We start from the raw sequence: 18,912 nt of genomic DNA on the forward strand, positions 1-18,912 counted from the left end.
TACCACAGACCGAGAGACTCTGCTCTAGGAAAGCCCACGTGCTGTAGAAAGTGGTATTGATGGAATGCCACAGGTGGAACTCCTCTGAGGGCTTGTCTACACAAGTTACTGTGCTGAAAGCCCAGGGTGTGAATCCACAGCGCACCTGCTTTCCATACAGTAATGGCACTGCTACAACACAGTGAAAGTCCTGGAGCATGGCTTAGTTGTGAATGTACTACTCCAGGACTTTCCCTGGGCTGCAGCAGCATCCATGTGCTGCTCTGAAGATCCGCACCCTGGCTTGCAGTGCAGTAACTTGCTGTGTAGACAAGCTCTGAATCAGCAGCATGCCAGCAGGTTGTTAGGTGCATGAACTTTTGAAGCTACAATATTTTGTATGAGATGTAAACTCAAGCATCCCTAACAGATCCGACAGCACTTGTTACAAGAGGAGAGCCGTTAAGTCCAATGTGCTGGCAAAAATCCATGTGCTGGAAAACTACATTGGGCCTACCTGACTTCCCCTGAAAATCAAGTTGTATGTGATTCTTCACTTTCTGTCCTAAACTGCTGCACAGATTTGCTCTGTGCTGCTAAACAGATACCATGTTTCACCTTAATAGTGGCTGCAATTCAGTGATGGGTGAAGTGAACCCCATATGTGTATAGCATGCAGGGGTAGTCAATTATTTTTTGTCAAGGTCCAAATTTCTTGGTCAAGGTACAGTAAAGCTCCAGACTCCAGAGAAAATAATTAAAAAAATAAGGATAATTAGGGCTTAAATTCTGACAGAGTAATTCCTGGAGCCCCCCAACATGCTTTAGAAACTCCAGGTGGGTTGAAATATACAGCTTCAGCTGAATTTAAGTCCTGGCGATAATGATAACGATAACTAAATAAGAAGATTTTGGGGTCCGTTCAAAAGTGTCTGGTGGTCCAGATTTGGCCCGCAGTCCACTTATTGATTACCCCTGGTGTGCAGTCTGTCAGAAAAGTGCTTTGGAATCCACTAACATGAAAGATGCTACATAAATTACATATTGCCACTAGCCTGGTGTAAGGTCCCTTCATGTTAAAATCAACGTGGAGAAGTCAAGCCTCTCCATCCAGGGATATCCAAGAAAGACTATTAGAAACTACTTCACAACTGAGGGCCTGATTGTCCATTGCCTTCTAAAAGCAATAAGTGACTTAGATACCTAAATCTCATTTTCAAAAATAGCTTCAGCACTTAGAACTCTAAGTCTCACTGAAAGTCAAAGTGCAAACTGGGTGCAAAAAACCCCCAACACACTAAATCAGAAGGCACATAAAGCAAAGCCAGAAAATGAAAGCATTTTATTGCTGAGAATGTTGTAAATCTAGATCTACTTACTGTGGTCAATGCTTGGAAAAGACAATAGAAAGTCAGGTACCACACAACTCTTCCTGCTACAAAAGGAGGGAAGTACCACATGAAGAAATAGGACACAATCATGAAGGGCGTACATCCCAACATCCTACAATGAAGGACATGTTTATATCACGTTTATTAGAAAGCATCTTGATGGGTTGACAAAAAAAGAAATTAATTTTCCCAGCAGTAACTTAATTTTGTGTAGTCTTTCAAAATGCTTTAGATTCACTATTTGATACAGCTTATATATAATACCATTCAGTCCATTAAAGCATAATCAGCACCATTCAATACATAACAATATTAAATAATACTGCCCCAAAATGCACCCCAGAGTTAAATAATGTAGTTAGTTAAAGGAAAAGAGCAAAGGTTAGTTATAATTAATGATATATTTACAATTAACATGAAAAAAAACTCTGCATCTGCTATTATGATATAACCACAAGGTCAATGCTTACCCCGCAACCTTTACTGAAAAGCACCAATGAGAACCAAGACACATGGCCACATCTTATAACATGCTTCACCAACAGCCAGACAAGCCTCTTTATTATCAAGGGTCTTTTTTCCCCCCGTTGGCACCTCCAACTCTCCTCTCAGCTTAGCCTTTTCACTGCTGACCTGACGTTTCAGCGTAATAGACTCCTTTTCACTTGTTTGGAGACAGTATAAAAGGTGAGGGGCAGCCATGTATCACATTGTAGCACTGCCTAGGATCTATGTTTGTCCATCCCTGTGAAATACAATTATAGGGACAAGCCTGCTCCCATTTAAGTCAGTGGAAAAACTCTCAGTGACTCCAATAGCAGCAGGTTCAGCCCCCTAATGAGTAAGGATGGTTTTAAAAAAAATATCATGGAAACTTGAATTCAAGGTATAGCCACTAGGCAGCAATATGCCAAGTTAATATAAGGCTATCAGACAAACAACACTATTTTCAAATTTCATTGTATCAAATGCAATTCATTCCCCACAGCATGACTGGCAGCAGCAGCAGTGTTCTCCAGTATTCTTGCAAAGCAGACATTAAACAATGTAATTAGATGACCAAGGTCACAATAAAAATTCAAACAAAAGAGAAAACAGATTAATCCCTTCACAACAGGCCTATTCTCACAGTTTTCTCCTATTGACATTGGGGTCAGCTGCTTATTTTGCAATGGTGTATTGAAAAAGTGGACTACAAAAGAATAATGTAGGTAAATAGTTCAGCAAAACAATGGCTCTTCCACACTGCTGTATGGGATGAAAGGCAACACTGGGAGCTGAATGTGTAGAGTAACAAGGAAAGTAGCCAGGTTCTGGTACTCTCTGCCTTTCCTGGTTTCTAGGTCACAGCTCAGTCCGCTCATACTGGATCAGCTCTTGAAGCAGTAAATGAGGATGTGATCGAAGCATCCCAAGGCATGTTCAGATTTTGTTCAGCTACAGCTACCATTACATTGGACTCAGAATGGTTCTTACACCAAACTTTTGTGCTACTTCACAAAAATAACTGTCTTTCTTGTTTTTCCCCCTCTAACCCTTCACTTTTCCTTCCCCATTCACTTCAATACTCATGCTTAAAGTTAGGCATGTGATTCAATGACGTGATGAATCACAAGACTATCTGTGGTCCCCCCCTGCAAGGAAACTAATGTGTAACATTTTGTGTTCATATCCTTTATCCCAGCACCTGCGCATTCCTTTGAAACATCACACGATATACAAAGAAGACGACCAACACTTTGATGACTTGTTACTGTATTAAATAAAACCCTAACCTTTTTTTTAAAATAAAAAAACGACTCCTCCTTTATTAAATACACCTGTCAGGTGGGGCAAGGAGTGAAGTTTGCATAATTCCCTAGTTCACTTTAAAAACTTAAATGGCTGTAATAATTTCACTCTACAAATATTAATCAAATCAAACCCCAAGAAAAGGTGTTTTAAGCTAATTAGAAAAACAATACCAGGTCTTCAATTGGTGGAAATGGGCAGTGCTATATATTATAGGCAGGGGTGGCCAATCTGTGGCTCCGGAGCCACATGCGGCTCTTCAGAAGTTAATATGCGGCTCCTTGTCTAGGCACCGACTCCGGGGTTGGAGTTACAGGCGCCGACTTTCCAGTGTGCTGGGGGGTGCTCACTGAGCAACCCCTGGCTCTGCCACAGGCCCTGCCCCCACTCCACCCCTTCCCTCCCTCGAGCCTGCTGTGCGCTCTCTCGTCCGCCCTCCCCCCTCTCCTCCCAGAGCCTCCTGCACGCCACGAAACAGCTGATCGGGAGGTGCGGGGAGGGAGGGAGAGGCGCTGATCGCTGGGGCTGCCAGTGGGCGGGAGACACTGGGAGCAGGGTGGGGAAGTTGATGTGGGGCTGCTGACTTATTACTGTGGCTCTTTGGCAATGTACATTGGTAAATTGGGGCTCCTTCTCAGGCTCAGGTTGGCCACCCCTGTTATAGGGTTAAAGAGTTTTCCCTGATAACGCGACATTTAAAAAAAATTCCTCCAGAAAAACAAGGGCAGTTTGACAAGCGTATTTTAAAGGCCTGATTAGATAAGTGAAGTGGAAGTGGAAGTTGTACATTAGGGAGTTTAATGCAAGGGGCTGATAAGTCTATGTGATGCTAGGCCGCAAGTCATTCTAACACTATTCTTTCTCCTGAACAGAGCATATTTACAGGGTATAACGGAACTGAGAAATGATTCTGAAAACAGCTAATACCACTGGGTTATAAAATGCACCCTACCGCATCATGATTTTTTTCTAGCTTAATTTTTTTCATACAGTGAGTTTAGTGCTCGTGAATGAACAAAGTATTTTGATTTTTCAATTCAAAACAATTTTTCATTTGAAATTTTACTTCAACTTTATTTTAAAAAGGTAAAAAATAATTCTTTCAAACTAAACATTTTGTTCAATATGAAACATTTGTTTTTAAGTTTTTCAGTTCACTAAAAATTAAAACAATTTCTTTTGGGTCGACTTGGATTTTTTTGTTTATTTGTTTTTAATTTTCCAATTGGACAACAAACTGGGGGGAAATCAGTTATTTGCACAGGTCTAGTCACTAACTCAAAGACTCTGACAGTAGCACCTTTGAATCTATGAGACTGAAATCAGCGACAAAAGCAAAAGACTCCAGAGTCCATAAGCCATCCAGTTTCCTTTTGTTTTTAAAAGGGAAAAAAAAATCCACAACACATCATGGGAGCGTTTGGGTCCTGAAACATGCATCATCCTTTTCCAGTTTACCGTCCCACCTTTCACCCTCCTTCCCCCATTGGTAATATTTATATTTCTGTTCAACACTATATCTCCCCACTCCTTACACCACATGGAAAGTGTATGTGATACTTCCTTTTCATTGTTACATACGGATTTAGTGAAGGTCAGAATAGAGTGAGAGCTGTCTAAGGGCTTTAGTGTGCTTCAGAGGAGAGTAATTCAAGCAGGACCAGAGCCCCTGAGCATGCTGGAACTGCAGCTACACCACATTTAGCTGCTTGAGGTGGGAATATGAAAAGGGGGAATGAAGTTCTGTGAACTACGACAATGCTGGCAGCCCCAACCTCTTCCAGAAGTTGGTTCCTTGTTAAAAATCATGACAATTTTCACCCTCCAATTAAATGTTTTAACTAGGGGGGCCAATAGTGAAGACGTAAAGAAAGAGTCCAGAGAGGTGTGCGGAAACGGCTGGTGGGACTGGCTTGTGTTGAGCTGGGATGAATGCTGACATTCAGGGGAAGATCCTGCACTGCCCGAGATGAGAACAGAACTGACCACTAGGGCAGTGCAAGCAGCTCAGCGAGGTGGCCTGAGACATACCCTGTTGGGTCCATAGGCCTACCATGTTAGAGTTGGTGAGCTCCAGCCAAGCCTGCATGCAAGGAGTGGGATTGAGATGGGTGCAGTGCCGGAGTGAGGGCTCAAACAAGTATCTAACGAATGACTAGTCTTCCAACAGTTTGGATGTATCTGAACCAGAAGTGGAAAATAAGCCCCTTTTGATGCAGAATCCAACTCAGAATCAAAACCACAAAGGGGTTTGGTCAGATCTAGAGGTTCAGATCCTCTCCCACCCAAATTCAACAAGATTTTGGATTTGAGGTTCCAGTTTCGGCCCATCTCTAAACAGTTGAGTGGTTTCTTCAGGGAGCTTCCAAGAAAGCCCCTTGTTGTAATTTATGGAGGTGCAGCTGAAAACAGGAAGCAGAAAAGAGTGGAGTTTTTTACATATTAATTCTATCCATACTAAAATCAGTCTAATTTGAGAAAGGCAAAAGCAAGAAAAAAAATAAAAGGTTTAATTCAATGAAGCCATTATAGGATTAAAGGAAAGAGAAAAAAAGGGGAAAAAAACAAGAAACAGAACAAAATATTTTTCTGCTTACCAAGGCATAAGACGGCCAATTTTTGTCCATTTACTTTTGCTAATAAAAAAGCCAGCAACAGGATCAGTAACTGCACCCCAGGCTTTGCCAATGAACAGCACCAAAGAGGCATGAAACGGAGTAATCTGAAAGTATAGACACAGTGCTCTAAACAAGATCCATCATTCAATGGAACAACATAAAGCAACTTTCCAGAAAGAATCCCAGTGTTTTACGTAAAGTGTAGTGATAGCTCACTTACAACACACATTGACTACTATTAAAAATCATGAATAAATAGCCCTCCACCATCAATGCATCTTGGGAGACAACAAACTAGACACTGAGATACAGGCACTATGCAAGAGAGAATGTGCGTGATGGGAGCAAGGTGAGGAGAGAAAGATCATAGTTGAATATAATGCTGGGGAGAGGTGTCAGCCAGACAACACTGGAGACTGAAGTCTGTGGTTTAATCATAAAACCAGGTACCGCAGAAGTAGAGGTAAGGTAAGCTTCTCCCACAAGACCCCATTTCTAAATTTCTGCTCCTGAGCTGAAGCAGACAAGAGTATAGTTCATTTCCCATGTCCATTCAGTCCTTAGTATCTCTACTGACATTACCTATAAGAGTGCCAACTGGTACTAATTGTGAAAGTGGTTTTGGCATGATGGGCTTATTTCTACAAAGAACTGAACTGTGACTACTAGAGTTAATACTCCAATATAGTACTGTTTCTTCCAAATGCTTATTCTGTATTTTCTGTACAACATTTCTGTGTGCAACTTTTTTTCCAACTAAACCAGAGTGAGATTAATTTGGATGACTTGGAATACATCTAGTTTGTTCGTTTTTCAATAACAGTTGCAGTTAGGGTCACATGTGAATAATGTAAACTGTTACCTTTAAATCCAGTATATGCCAAAGAACAGAAGAGAGCACATTGGTCAAATGAAGCACATTTTAAAGTTTTCCCACATTAAAAAATAAAATCAAATGAAAAAAAAAAGAAATTTACCAAGCAAATGTGTATTTTTCAGATTATGATTAATTACGTGGGATGTAGTCATTCCTACATATATCTGTACTAAGTGCAAGAATTCACACACAGACAACACAGTCATGGGGTATGAAGAGAGCAGTGAGCACGTAAGGTGGGATCTGCTCTAGTTACCCCGACATTCCCTTGCCACCAAGCTAAGTGAGTCATTTCAACATGCATATCATCGGTTTTGCTCAAAACCTTTATTGAGATTGGAGCTGCCTAACGAGACTGCCTACGAATTCTTCCGCTCTTCAGTGTTTCAATGGGAAGGGAAGAGCAAAGACAGACAAAGTGAGGATACGGTTTGAAATGTCAAAGATATACAGCATGATTTGTTAAAGGCAGACACTGCACACATTTGCATTGCATGTCTCATACAAAATTTATCCCAAGCTATGTTAGAGTTAAATCATAGTGACTGAACAGTTTAATATTAAATAAGAGCTGGTTGAAAATTTTCCATCCAAACTTTTTTCCAACAACAAAAAATGGCCTTTATTCTTAAACAAATTTATGCAAATCTTTGGGTTTTTTCCCTTTGGAAAAACTGAAAAATGTTCACCCCAAAAGTCATTTTTTTGGAATTTTTTCCACCAAAAATATTTACTATTTTCCATCCAGCTCCATTAGATAACAGCGGGAGAAGGGATTTAAGAGGCATGGATGGGGGATAAAAGGTATAAACTTCCACTGAATTTAGAAATGAGATAGTCAATGAGCCAAAGAGATACAGATACAGGTGCTCAGATTCTATGGTGATGAGGAGCACACAGACAGCTTCAGATGAGAAGGTTCATGCACTGGCATTGCTCAGAAAACACAAAGGGATAGCAAGGAAATGGATTTTGGACTAGCACATAGAGTGTGAAGGAAAACTTGGAGAGATGATAAACTTTCTAGCATGAGATCTGTCTCTGTATACATGTTTGCACAGTGCTTACCATGACCAGGGCCCTAAATTCAATTATACAAATATTAAAATACAACAGGGCAAAATTCACACCAGCTTGTAAGAGTGTGCAATTCGTAGCTCCTTACAGCAATTCTAAATTTGGTCCAAGGTTTCTAGGTGGTGTGGGATTATATACATACCTACAGAGGTTATGCAGGTAAATTAGATGGATGGAATTCTAATGGTAAAACTGAAGGCTGCAAAGGGTTAACTCTGAATGTTAATTTATTGGGAAATGGCTCAGATTGAACATAAAAGATTTCACATAGTGGGCTTCGTAATCCCACAGGAACAGCACTGCCACGATTTGGAAGAGAATGGCTCTGCGTGGGGAAGAATTCCACGTAATCCTTGTAAAATGAGGTATTTGACCCCTAAAAAGTTGAGGGGAGGGGGAAAAAGTGGAGCTAAGACCTTTGCTGGAGAAACTGTGGAACAAATGGCTCCTTCATGTTTATTTAGTGGGACCGACAAACAATTAAACAAATAAGGACCAGCTAATCAAGCACCCATTACCACACTATTACAGTTATCAAGCATAATTACTAAATAAGTTTTGTCACTAAGCTGAAAAGAGTTTCCACAAGGGCTGAACAATTAAAAACAACAACAGAATATAGTTAAAAGGCATATGAGTTGAATTATCTTGATATTAGATACAGGAAAATTAAGTAGGTGATGACATCGTAATTGAACAAAGTTGGAGCCAGAAAGCACTTTGCACATTACTTACATGTGCTATATCTAACAGGTAGATCTGTAGAAAAAAAGCAGTGGCACTTGTAGCAACTTGGTTTGGAGCGCCTCCTATTGCATAGCATAATTTGCTGCAAACTGAGAGTCTGTCTTCCTGTCTGAGCTGAAACAGAACAAGAACAGACAAGTTAAGAGAAAATGCAAAACATTAAAAGTTTCACAAGTTTATGGTTAAACTCATATTCAGGCACTTATTTAAGTGGTCTGATATTCAGCATTTTCATAGATGCTGTATATCCAGAGACCCCCACTGACTTCAGTGCTCAGAACCACTGAGAATCAGGCTACTGGCTGCTATTCTTTACTTCAGGAAACCAAGTTTGAACACTGTGATTCAGCTTTCAGTGCCTGTTCCAAGTTACCAGAACTGGAGTCCAGGTAAACTGACTTCCTGTGAGCTAATTCTGAAAAGCACACTTCTTAGAGGCCGCAAGTGAGCATGGACCATTCAAGTGCAGTGAGTCCATGAACACACGATAAGAAGCAATCAGGCAGACTTTGTAGCGTATAGACACTATCTATGGGGCAGCTCCTGGGTCTTGGATGACTTGCTGAGGGACGGTGTTATCTCTGCCCAAAAATGAATTATTCAGATGGCAAAATGTTGAGTAATTATCAGATATCAAACTTTTTTTTGCTTATGTATGTATCTATTCTTTCAGACCACAAAAATCAATAAATATTCTCATATTATTCTACTTAGACAATATTCAGAGAGGAGGGATGGTCTTTCAGTTAAGGCTCTGCACACAGACTCAGAAGGTCTGGGTCCAGTTTTTGAATTACAGGAAGTTTTGCAGGACTCTGGGCCCCCTTACTTCTTCTAGGGGCTACCTGACTTCTGTCTTGTGACCCCCTTGCTTCTCACTATTATTTAAATTAAAGCAAGCTGCTTGACATTAAGGGCCCCTCCAGCACTTTTCCCCATACTGTGAGATGTGCTGTGACCTTGGGCAAGTTACTTAACTTCTCTATGCCTCAGTTACTCCATCAGTTAAAAAAATAGGCAGAATGGGGAGAGTTTTGAAAAGCATCTAAGTGACTTCAGAGCCTAAGTCCCATTGCTTTTCAGTAGGAGTTATGCTCCTAAATCACTTAGGCACTTTGAAAATTTTACCTGAAGATACTTGTCCATCTTTGTTGAAGCACCTTGAGATGTATGGATGAAAAGTGCTAAGCAAAAAATATTCATATTAGACTGAAAGTAACTGGCAGAAAAATCAAGAAACAGAATAAGTTATTGTTCCCTATTACAAAAAATAATAATTCAGAGACAAAGTGTTAGGAGTCTAATAGATGAAAGATAACATGTTTTCAGAGGGGAAAATGGCACATTATTGGAATATATGTTTCTAAAAGCTCTAATTTACTGTATTAGTGTTAGCTGAAAACATAGGTGGGAAATATCCACACACTAATCTTAGTATAGAGTGTCAGTCACCATGGGGGCCACATACTAAGACCCTGACTAAAACTATTTCTGAGAATTCTAATTGTTAAATTCAATCCCTCTTTAAAAAATTGTTGATTCTTTTCAAGTTCCTTCCAATACCAATGCTAATCCTAGGTCTGCCTTGGTTGTGGCCAAATATCTGGATTGAATGTACATACCCTCATTCTTCCATTGCAGTCAGATTAAGATAATAAAATGATGAGGCGCCAATAAAATGCTTTATTATTCTGATATGTATTACCTATTTCTGAAAGCATTTTTAATGTACAGTATCAGCTATTTTTAATTAGGTGATAGAGTACTTACTGATAAAGAACTAATAGACAACAGAATCTTTCAAGATCTGGCCTTGCTCCTTTGAACTATTCTATATAAATAGGTAAACAAGTGTATTAGTTTTATGAAAGTTCTTTGTTTCTGAGTGATGTCAGATGTCTGTACAGATAAAGAGCAAGATCTCCATGTACAAATCAAAGCTACTGGTCTAACTACATCTCCGATCCCTCTGGGTCTCTTTGAGTACATATACCTTTCACATCTTGGGCCCCAAGCTATCATCTCTCTCGGAGTGGAATCACACGATTCTTCCACTCTCCGACCATGCCTTGAGCGGCAGTCCCCAGGTGCTAACCATGATTACCTCAGCAGGGGATCCTGTTAGGTATAAGGTTCCTACTTTCCCTTCTCTCCCATACAGAGAGCATTAGCATCTGGGTGGCATAATCTGTTCCCTTAAAAGACAGTTCCTTTCCCTCTGCTTCAGAGAGGGTGTCCTTTAAAAGCTGCTCAATCTTTTTCATCACCCCCCTTGCACAGAGACTAAGTCACTTTTTATTGTTTATAGCCCTCTGAACTGTCGGCTCACAGCACTGGCAAAACAGTTGTGTTAATCTGGGCTGGAGCCTGGAAGTAGTCCATCATCCCGTAATTTCCCACTAAGTATTTCTTGGGAGGCTCTTTGTCAGGATCCATTGTGTTGCTTTCCTACATGTTTTTCTATTCAACTAGACCAATGCATTAAATGACTTATATTGAGTTATTAGACTTTGCCGTACAGTAACTTCACCTCACTGACTAGGTGACATACCGTATTCAAAATTATTATATAGAAGCTCCAGTCCCCCCTAGTTCATATTTAAGAACTTGCAATTAGAATAATTATATTACATTGTGAAATAATTAGCAATAAATAAAAAAAATTAGACTTATAGACCGTGAGCAACTCTCATTTCTCCAGTCAGCTTCACGGCTAGAAAGTTAAGGATCTCAATACTTTTGCATTTTTTGATTCAGAAGTCTCATTGAAATTCTACTCCCCTTCTAGAAACTGCCAGGCTGCTTGGGTAGCATACTTACAGATCACCTTCAAGCAAAGTTAACATTTTTGTCTCAGCAGCAGTTAATGGAGGCTTTCACCTGTGACTAATTTTGTCTATAGCTATGTATGCCATTGCTTGAATAAAATGAGCTTCTGGAATCTAATTATATTCAGTACAATATCACTCACTTATAGGAGTTTTGCATGTTTAAAGCTCTGCTCAAACAATTCTCATCTGTCCTTGCAAGTAATAAGCCACATGACAGATGAGGAAACAGGCAGAGAAGTTAAATGACTTGCCAAAGATTCAGCAGGGATTAGAACCAGGTCTTCTGACTCCTGTGCTCATTCAACTAGACTATGTTGCCTCTCATAGCCTTAGAAGAGGGGCTATGGTGTTGGAGGCAGTGAATCTAGTGGTTAAAGTAAATGGCTGGGAATTCCTAAATTCTAACTATTGCTCTAATGCACTCTGTGCCTTACTTTCCCCATCTGTACAGTGAGGATACTGCTTCCCCCACAGGAGGCTTCTTGTTTTAAGAGTGTTGTATGTTAAGGGGAAAAAGAGTTCTGAGCAGCATGCTGAGATGAACACTTTTGAAAGTCTCATACTTGGGGTGCAAATCCCCCCCCCTTTATGTTTAATTTTTCACTAGAGATTTAATTGGCCCCGACACTTGAACATACAGTTGTGCATTACTACATGCTTCAACACTGCAAAGGTTTGAAACTGTATGTTCACATTGAACAGCTCACGGCATTTACACTGGGACAAAGGATGGTCTTTTGGGTAGGACTCTGCCAGACTTCCTCAGTGGCCTTAGGCAAAGCACTTAATCTTTGAGTCTCAGTACTCCTAACTCTAAAATGGGAACAATAACTCTTCCTTTCTCCCACCCTATGTGTCTTATCTATTTCACAGAGGCAGGGACTGTGTCTTACTATGGGTTTGTACAAATGCCTCACACAATGGGTTCCAGATCTTGGCTGACGCCTCTAGATGTTCCCATGGCACAAATACATTGTTTTTATAAAGGACAAGAAGTGTATTAGACATTTTCTTGTAGAAAGGCTTAGAGTGGTAGGTCTTTACAGGATATCCAGAAAGCTGGATTTTTTTTTAACATTGCCTTTTAAATATAAGGATAAACTGCAAGATTCCACACTTGATTGCCCATTTGAAAATTTTCAACATGCACTTTCACACTTTCTTCCATACTGGCTGTGTGCAGAGAAGGAGCTCCCTGCAAAAATGCACCAGGCCATTTCATTATCCTCCTTTGAACTCACCTATGTTGGGCCACCTGCCAAATACTTGACAGTGATTAGACAGCTCGGGTGCTTGACCACTGCTTATTTCACTATTAACTGTCTCACTGTTATCTTATGCCTGACCCCTATCTATTATATCCACCTATTGACTCATCTTAAACTTAGATTTCAAGATGTAACAGGCTGGGAACAAGTTTCAGTTATTTGTCATATGGTGCCTAACACAGTGACCCACTGGTCTCCAGGAATTAAGTGCTATCCTTGTCTCAGTTTTCTGTTGTCAGCATTTTAAACTGCGCTCCATTTTAAACTGCGCATTTTAAACTACGCTCCATTTTAAACTGCACTCCTCAGAGGCATGCAGTCCCAATTTCTCCTTGTATTTGTTTTGCCAGACTGGGCTGTGACATCAGTGGTAGGCTCCGATGAATTGCACCCAAAGAGCTTTCTAATTACTCTGGCATTGCTAAACACAGATCATATATTGCAAGAGAATCCCAGGTTAGATTTGGCCCTTTCCCCTCACCATCACTGAGCCTGCTCACACCCAAGGCACAAATCAACATGATAAGACGGTGCCACGCTTGCAATCCAGATCTACATGAGCTTCTGTTACAAAGGTTTGCAAGCATGATTTTAAATCAACATTACTCTCATCCTTCCTTCTCTTTCTCACCTTCTGTTTGTAAATGCCACCCACTCATTGCTTCTTATCTCAAAAACTAAACTCTGGGCTCTTCAGAAGAGGAACACTTTCTATGAGTTTGTGCACTGCTCAGCACAACAGGGCTCTAATTCAATATGGAGCCTTTAGGCACAGCTGTAATACAAGTAACCATAATAGTCCATAAACCCAATGTTTTTAAACAGGAGAATTAGCCATTCACTAAGTTCATTCTTCATTCATGCTTCTCTGGATTGAAAGAAAGTCTGGCTTGCTTTGAGAGATTTTTTAAGTTGTATTTGAACAAAATTATTTAAGTCTCAAGTTGCTTCTACAGATTGTTTCGGAAGAAGGGCGAAGGGAGAGAAAGCTCCAGCCTGAAGATTTATTTTTAAAAATGGGAGCAGGGGGAAGAGGACTAGGGCAAGAAAGGTTGAGCCTCTTTCCTTATTATCTTCAGATCCACTTTGAAACCCTGCACTTACTACAGTACAATTAAAAATTGTATAAAGTACAATAATGAAACAATCACATGTATCTAAGTTGAAGCCAGGCAAATTCAAACAGGAAATAAGTAGTAAATTTTTAACAGTGAGAATAATTAACCATTGGAACAATTTACCAAGGGTCATGGTGGATTCCCCATAACTGACAATTGTTATATGAAGATAGGATGTTTTTTCTAAAAGATACACTTTGGAAGTATTTTAGGGAAGTTCTATGGCCTGTGTTTTTTACAGCAGGTCAGACTAAATTATCACAATGGTCCTTTCTGGCCATGAGATCTATGAATCTAAGATAAAGCAAGAAGTTTTAACAGAAAATGAGCGCTTCCACTTCTGAAGTAGAATGGTGGATCAATGGTGGATGTTTTTTAATTCAGGTAAGTTTGAAAGTCTCTCTAATATATAAAAAGAAAAGGAGTACTTGTGGCACCTTAGAGACTAACAAATTTATTTGAGCATAAGCTTTCGTGAGCTACAGCTCACTTCATCGGATTTGCCACAAGTACTCCTTTTCTTTTTGCGAATACAGACTAACACGGCTGCTACTCTGAAATCTAATATATAATAGTCTTTAATCCTGTAACTGAATACATATATCTCATTTTCTTGGGAATTTTACTTCCTTCACTAATATGAACTGAAACTGAATAGAATACTATTAAGAAGTGTTCATGGGTACAGAAGACAACTAGCAAAAGCAATCCTGTGCAACTGGAAGAAAACATTTCAGTTGCTGGATGGACTGTGGCTGGGTGAACACACATTTTGTCACAAGCTCTTCTTTATCAAGCAGGTCCAGAACAAAACCAATAGTGGTTTAAGAGGAATGGGAAGGGATAGCAGCAGCTGAGACTTTAAGATAGTTTAAGTCAAGGTTTATCTGATTCAACACATGATGAGAAACTTTCCCAGTATAATGGTTCTCCCCCACCCTGTCTCTCAACATGTATTTAACTCTGCAGATGAATTTGCAGAAATTAAAGGGATGGTTTATTCCATTTTGATATTTTCCCTTGGAAAAAGTTGTTTTCTCAGTCTGGATATGGCATATTACAAAGCTGTATATGGTGCTGCCTATCAGATTCCAGTTTATTATGTATTACTGGATAAATATTAATGATGACATTTTAACCCTGCAATCTTCTGTGTAGAAAGGTTGATATTTCAGTTTTAACTGCATTTCCCAATTTGTGTACTTAATTTTCTCACACCATTAATGGAACAATAGTCCCATTTTTAAACTGAATGCACATGCTCATATCTATATAGACAAATGCACACATGTAGCAATTTAAACAGAAATATTCATCTTCTTTTATAGCTATTGCCTCCCTGGAAAACTGCATTCTAGGAAGATACAAATACTTCCTGGAATATTGTTAGATCTCTCAACACACACTTCTCCAGTCATATGCTACAAACAAGGAACGGGTTCCCCCCAAAATTCTACCCTTCAGTCTGTGTCTCTTGCTCTGTTACAGGGGAAATCTGCTCACAAAGAAGATGGATGAAGAATTACTCCATTTCCCCCCATAACTATAACCAAGCAGTGAGATACACTGGGCACTTTGCTCCTGAAAAAAGATATCCTGAGCACAGCACAACTTTAAGGGATAAGAGTGAAGAATTTCTGTGGAAACACTTTGAAAATATCTGAAGAATAGCTCTGTGTAGCTTAAAAGCTATCCTTTTCACCAACAGAAGTGCGTCCAATAAAAGATATTACCTCATTCACCTTGTCTCTCTCATATCCTGGGACAAACACTGCTACAACACTGCAAACATCCAGCATTTGGGGAAAAATGATCCATGCAAAGAATACATACATATCTATCTGTTCTCTCAAGTCCAAGTGGATATAACATCTCGGACATAGAAACCACTCCAATTCTGCTTTCTGTTTGGTGACAAAGTTTTCAATAAAAGCCTCATCTCGTGTTTCGGATTCCCCCAAGGAGGTGCAGCCTCAGAAGCTGCCACACAAGAGGTTTATTCTTGGAGGGGCAGGAATTTAGGGAAAGTAATAAAATTACATGGGGGGGGGGGTTGGAAAGTCACCGTTCATTGCGGATCTGAGGTTTTTCGGTCACATTGCACAGGGTGGGAGTCCACCAAAAGAGGGTGATCACTGGAATCCACTCAAGCCTCTCAGACCATCAGGGGCCGCCCGCCGGCGCTGCGGGAAGAGCACTCCGCTAGCCGGAGCGCGTGGAATAGTTCTAGGGCACTGCGAGGAAGAGGCTCAGGCAGATCCCTGGCGAGCTCGTTCAGACGCAGGTGGGGGGAAAGGGCCTGGAGCAAAAGAGGCCAGGGCCCTGCGAGCCCAGCAGCCCCCAGGGGCGACGCTGGGGACCCGGCGGGCAGGCACAGCCGCTCACCTCCTCTGCGGACCGCCCGAGCGCTTGTTCCTGCGGCGGCTCCTCTGGCAGAAGGGTGGCCTTCGGCGCTGCCTTCCCAGGCCCGTCCCCCGGCTGCGGGGTGTCCCCTCCAGCGCCAGCCATGCCCCAGCCGCCGCCGCCCCCCAAGCAGTCCGCCGCGGGGCTTTTCAGCACCTGTCAGGCTGGGGGGGCGGGGCCGGGGCCGGGCCGCGCTCGTAGCGGCTCGGCGCCCCTCCGCAGCCAGCTGGGGCGCGGGCGAAGCCGCAGCTCCCCGGGGAGCCTCCGTGGTCGCTGCTATTCCTCTGCCACTGGCTGGAGACCTAGACTCCCTGCAGGGTCACCCCGGGCCCAGCGTGCAGGCGCTGGGTGCACTCAGAGCCCCCCCCCCCGCCCCGCCAGCATGCTCCGGGCGCGGGACGGCCCCCGCGCAAAGGCCTCCCAGCACCCCCGAGCCCGCGATCAGAGGAGGCAGAGCTGGGAGGGCGCCTGCACCTGCCTGCCATGCACAGAGTCCTTTCCCTGTAAAGAGAAAAGGAGGACTAGTGGCACCTTAGAGAGTAACCAGTTTTTTTCAGCATAAGCTTAGCTCACGAGAGCTCATGCTCAAATAAATCGGTTAGTCTCTAAGGTGCCACAAGTCCTCCTTTTCTTTTTGCGAATACAGACTAACACGGCTGCTACTCTGAAGCCTGTTTCCCTATAAGATGCCCACCAGGCTGCATCTCTTAGCGCAGGTCAGGGCAGGCAGCAACACGGGGAGCAGGCGCAGTGTTGTTTCTTCGCCTTTGGGGAGGGGAGGCGGGGTGGGACCTCTCTCCGAACAACTTGCAAAACAAAAAGTCAGACTTTATTTTACTGGAGCGAGGCAAGATCCTTGCACGAGGCGTCACAGCGCTGGATAAATTGCATAGAGCAGCGGACTTGTACAGCGTCAGCATGTCCTATCCAGTCCCATGGACGGGGCCACAGCTGTGAAATGCTAACTCCTTTCCCGACTCCAGTGCTGTCAACAAAGGACAAAGTGAGGGTTGCACGACCGTGCCTTTCCATTTCATCTCGTGCGTCTCCGGCGCTTCCCGCCCCCTCTTTGTTTAAGTAACAAGTTTTAGAATCGTCCCACGTGAAAGACCCTTTTCTGAGAGAACGGCTGGGTCTGTAGCTCAGCCGCAGACATGCCAGAACCCAGTGTTACATTGGTCTTAAACTAAGGATTGGAGAGTAACCAGGCCCAGTTCCACTTCCCCCCCCCCCCCCAAGTGTAGTTTAAATTAATTTAGTTTCAAATACTAACTCGAGCTTATTCTATGTTAGTATGATACTTGGGCTTCAGGCGACCACCTGCATAGCTCTATTCTTGTTTTAAAATTCTCAGGATCATATTCCTAAAATAACTTAAGATCCAGATCCATACCTACCTTGTGAGTGGATAGAAGAACAAGCGCCTGCAAGGTGTGCTTTTATAAATAACCAGCACATCCAACGGCACGATTGTTAATTACAAGGTGGCGTTTTAGTTAGCTCTAACACAGCAGATGTCTGTCAGCACACCTGTTTTCCAGCAACTAGACCATCAAAAAATAGTCCCCGAAGGCTGAAACTTGGCATGGGTGTTTTCCCTGTCAGCGCTATTAGTCCTAGGGTGGGGGGTGCTTTTCGAGTTACTTATTTTGTTTCTATACAACATATTCTCTTATAACCAATTTTGCCCCCCTGGGGCCAAAGGACTAATCCTTCTGCTTTAGGCATGAAACTAAATGTACTGATTAGCAAAACGTGGAGTGGATTAGTTATTTTGAAAGAACTTCAGGTTGCAGTTGCAGCTTAAGACTCACTTTTTCACCACTTCTTTTTTAGAATTAATAAAATAGGGACTTATTCCCCCCTAGAAAGATTTATAAACCAGCCCACCTGTGCAGCACATGCCGGCCAGACTGATTAACAGCTCAACTACTGTAATTATTTAATTGAATTCTCTAAACAGGGGCTGCCTGGCTTCAGAACAGTCAGAAAACTAAGCAATAATTTTTGCTATTCAACCCCTCTGCAACCTATGTTGCCAAAAATGCTTGTAGCGGCAAACTTCCTCATCTAAAGAGCTAGGCATTTCAAAGAATTACCTAGACAGTCCAGCATGATTTATTTTTCATTCACCTAGTCAAGTTTAGGCTACAATTGCAGTTTCATATTTAGAGTCTGGTTCAAAAATCCATTGAAGGCAAAAGAAGTTTTTTCAATGGACTTTAGATCAGGCCCTTAAAATGCCTTTGGATTTATAACACCACTCCACCAGCATTTCTTACTTGTTAACCTTAATCCAAATGTTGTTCTAAGAAACAGGCTAAACCAAGCAAAAGGCAAGTGCGCCATTTAAAAAAAAATTTTTTTTTTTAAACACAAGCACATGAAGCAATTTCTAATTTAGTTTTAGTGTTTCCAGGTGTTTAAATACAGAAGCAGAGGAATAATACACAAATGCAGGTGTCTAACCTCACTTTCAGTTTCTTGCTTAAATTGTACCTTTGTTGCAGGAGGGAGAGAGGTTAGAGTATCTTTCAGTCATTTTGCTCTAGGCTATTTGACTTTCCAAATTATGTTAAGGCTTTGGATTTACAAACAACCATTGTACTATTTAAAGTATTTTTTGCAACTGCAGCTACAATCATTGTTTCAAAAAAAAAAAATGCAGATTATAATCCACCACAGAGCCCATAACCAAAGAGAGATACTCTAACCTTTGTAGGGAGTAGATCTCAGAGTAACATCCATGTTAGTCTGTATTTGCAAAAAGAAAAAGGAGTACTTGTGGCACCTTAGAGACAAGCCAATTTAT

General features: G+C 41.6%; 1 protein-coding gene across 19 annotated transcripts in view; it reads right to left on the reverse strand.

The window, feature by feature from the left end:
• Positions 1-16,678, reverse strand: part of MFSD2B (MFSD2 lysolipid transporter B, sphingolipid) — an 86,932-nt gene extending 70,254 nt beyond the window's left edge. For 2 of the 19 annotated variants that reach the window (XR_012157906.1, XM_073335882.1), the window contains exons 1-4: positions 16,083-16,534; positions 8,469-8,594; positions 5,759-5,883; positions 1,359-1,482 (exon numbers count right to left, since the gene is read on the reverse strand). Coding sequence is in view for 18 of the 19 variants with exons in the window: in XM_073335882.1 (XP_073191983.1) it covers positions 1,359-1,482; positions 5,759-5,883; positions 8,469-8,594; positions 16,083-16,205 (498 nt within the window). In the remaining variant the exon portion in view is untranslated. The other 17 variants (XM_073335881.1, XM_073335876.1, XM_073335895.1 and 14 more) reach the window with 16 other exon arrangements.
• Positions 16,679-18,912: the final 2,234 nt, after the last annotated feature.

The sequence above is a fragment of the Lepidochelys kempii genome, chromosome 3, assembly GCF_965140265.1.
Source record: "Lepidochelys kempii isolate rLepKem1 chromosome 3, rLepKem1.hap2, whole genome shotgun sequence".
Taxonomy (NCBI): domain Eukaryota; kingdom Metazoa; phylum Chordata; order Testudines; family Cheloniidae; genus Lepidochelys; species Lepidochelys kempii.